General features: G+C 33.6%; 1 protein-coding gene across 1 annotated transcript in view; it reads left to right on the top strand.

Annotated features, from left to right (window-relative positions):
• SHCBP1L (SHC SH2-domain binding protein 1-like) overlaps positions 1-1,103 on the top strand; it is an 85,747-nt gene extending 84,644 nt beyond the window's left edge. The window contains exon 10 of the mRNA XM_006887750.1: positions 731-1,103. Within this exon, the coding sequence (XP_006887812.1) occupies positions 731-982 (252 nt within the window). The 3' untranslated portion in view covers positions 983-1,103. The remainder of the gene's footprint in view (positions 1-730) is intronic.
• Positions 1,104-1,511: the final 408 nt, after the last annotated feature.

The following is a 1,511-nucleotide window of genomic DNA, read 5'->3' as shown; positions in this document are numbered from 1 at the left end:
TCAAATCAGATCTGACTGGTACAGGAGGAGATTGTCCCTCCTTCCCCGGCAGAGCATCTGGTGGATTCGAACCGTGCGCCTCTGGGATTTTAGTTGCAGCTCCTTACCACTAGGCCACCAGAGCTCCCCTTGATCACTTTATCTTAAGAACTTTTTCTACTGAATCTTAAAGTGGCTAACTCATTATTCCTGCCTAAAAATAGCTGTCCTTTTTCAAAGACACTTTTCCTTAAAAGGAGATTCTAATTACCTGGTATCCTCTTTTTATCTAGTCATGGCATCACATTGCCCTGTTTCATTTTCTGCATATTATATCCTTATCTGGAATTCTTTATTTTCATGTTATATTAGAAATCAGCTTCATTGGATGTTGCCATAACCCCAGCATCTATAATCAGTTCTTTAAATAATAAGTGGTAAAAATAGATTGGAAAGTTCAGTTACCAATTTTTCATTAAATATTTTCATAGTTAATATTAATCAGGATGAGGAAAAGAACACTTGTCAGATATAGTAAAGTTGGCACAGAATAGAGCAGGTTTCCAGGGCTGTTATACAAAGGGTCGCTATCAGTTGCAAGTGACTTGACAGCATACAACAACATCAACACTATAAAACTAAAATACTCTGTTATTTTAAAGAAAGCTATTTTCCCAAGAAAAAGCTCTATATTAATGTTTAATAATACATTAATTGATAGAAAAACTAATTTCTTTGAATAATTTAATAGGTTCTTCCAGCACCCAAGTTGAAGATGACTAACAATCATATATATAACAACAATGGCTATGGAATAAGCATTCTTCAACCAACTGAACAGGTTTTTATTGTAACAGAAGAAGCCCTTAGAAAAGGGGCTGCCTCTGGAGACAAAAAAGATGATAATATGCTCTCCAAAGTAATGCAAAACCTAAATTTGGAAATTAATAATAATAAAATAGAAGCAAATGTAAAGGGGGATATCAGAATAGTCACAAGTTAAAGCATCTGTTTTAATATTGTTTTATATTTCTGATATTTATTTACCAAATAATTCTCATATGCCATATAAATTGTAGTTTAAATAAATTCAAAGCTTATTTCATTTTAAAATATTTCAACATTTTAGGGCATTTTTATTTATTATTTATTTTAAAGTTTTTTTTTTTTATTTCTGAGACTTGATTCCATTTTCATAAAACTGGAGCATTTATTATATTTTTAGTAAATGGTACAACTGTCATCACTAACTCCAGAAATAAATGTGGTTTTAAACACTGTGGTTAAATGCTCAGCTGCTAATGAAAAGACAAGTGGCTCAAAATCACCAACTGCTCAACAGGACAGTCTACCTTGGAAACTGTGGGGCAGTTGTACTCTTCCCTATAGAGGTACTGAGACTGAACTGACTCAATGGCAATGGGCTTATTTTTATTTCTGTGCAATGAAAGAAGTCTGGTGGTGCTTTTGGTGCATACGGTTGATCCATCCACCCATTTACCAACCAAAAAGATAGAGGCTCAAGTCCTTCC

This window comes from Elephantulus edwardii, unplaced genomic scaffold (assembly GCF_000299155.1).
Source record: "Elephantulus edwardii isolate Elephantulus edwardi_28Jun2011 unplaced genomic scaffold, EleEdw1.0 scaffold00061, whole genome shotgun sequence".
NCBI classification, from domain to species: domain Eukaryota; kingdom Metazoa; phylum Chordata; class Mammalia; order Macroscelidea; family Macroscelididae; genus Elephantulus; species Elephantulus edwardii.
The sequence above is the reverse complement of the archived record's forward strand: the minus strand, read 5'-3'. Positions and strand labels throughout refer to the sequence as shown.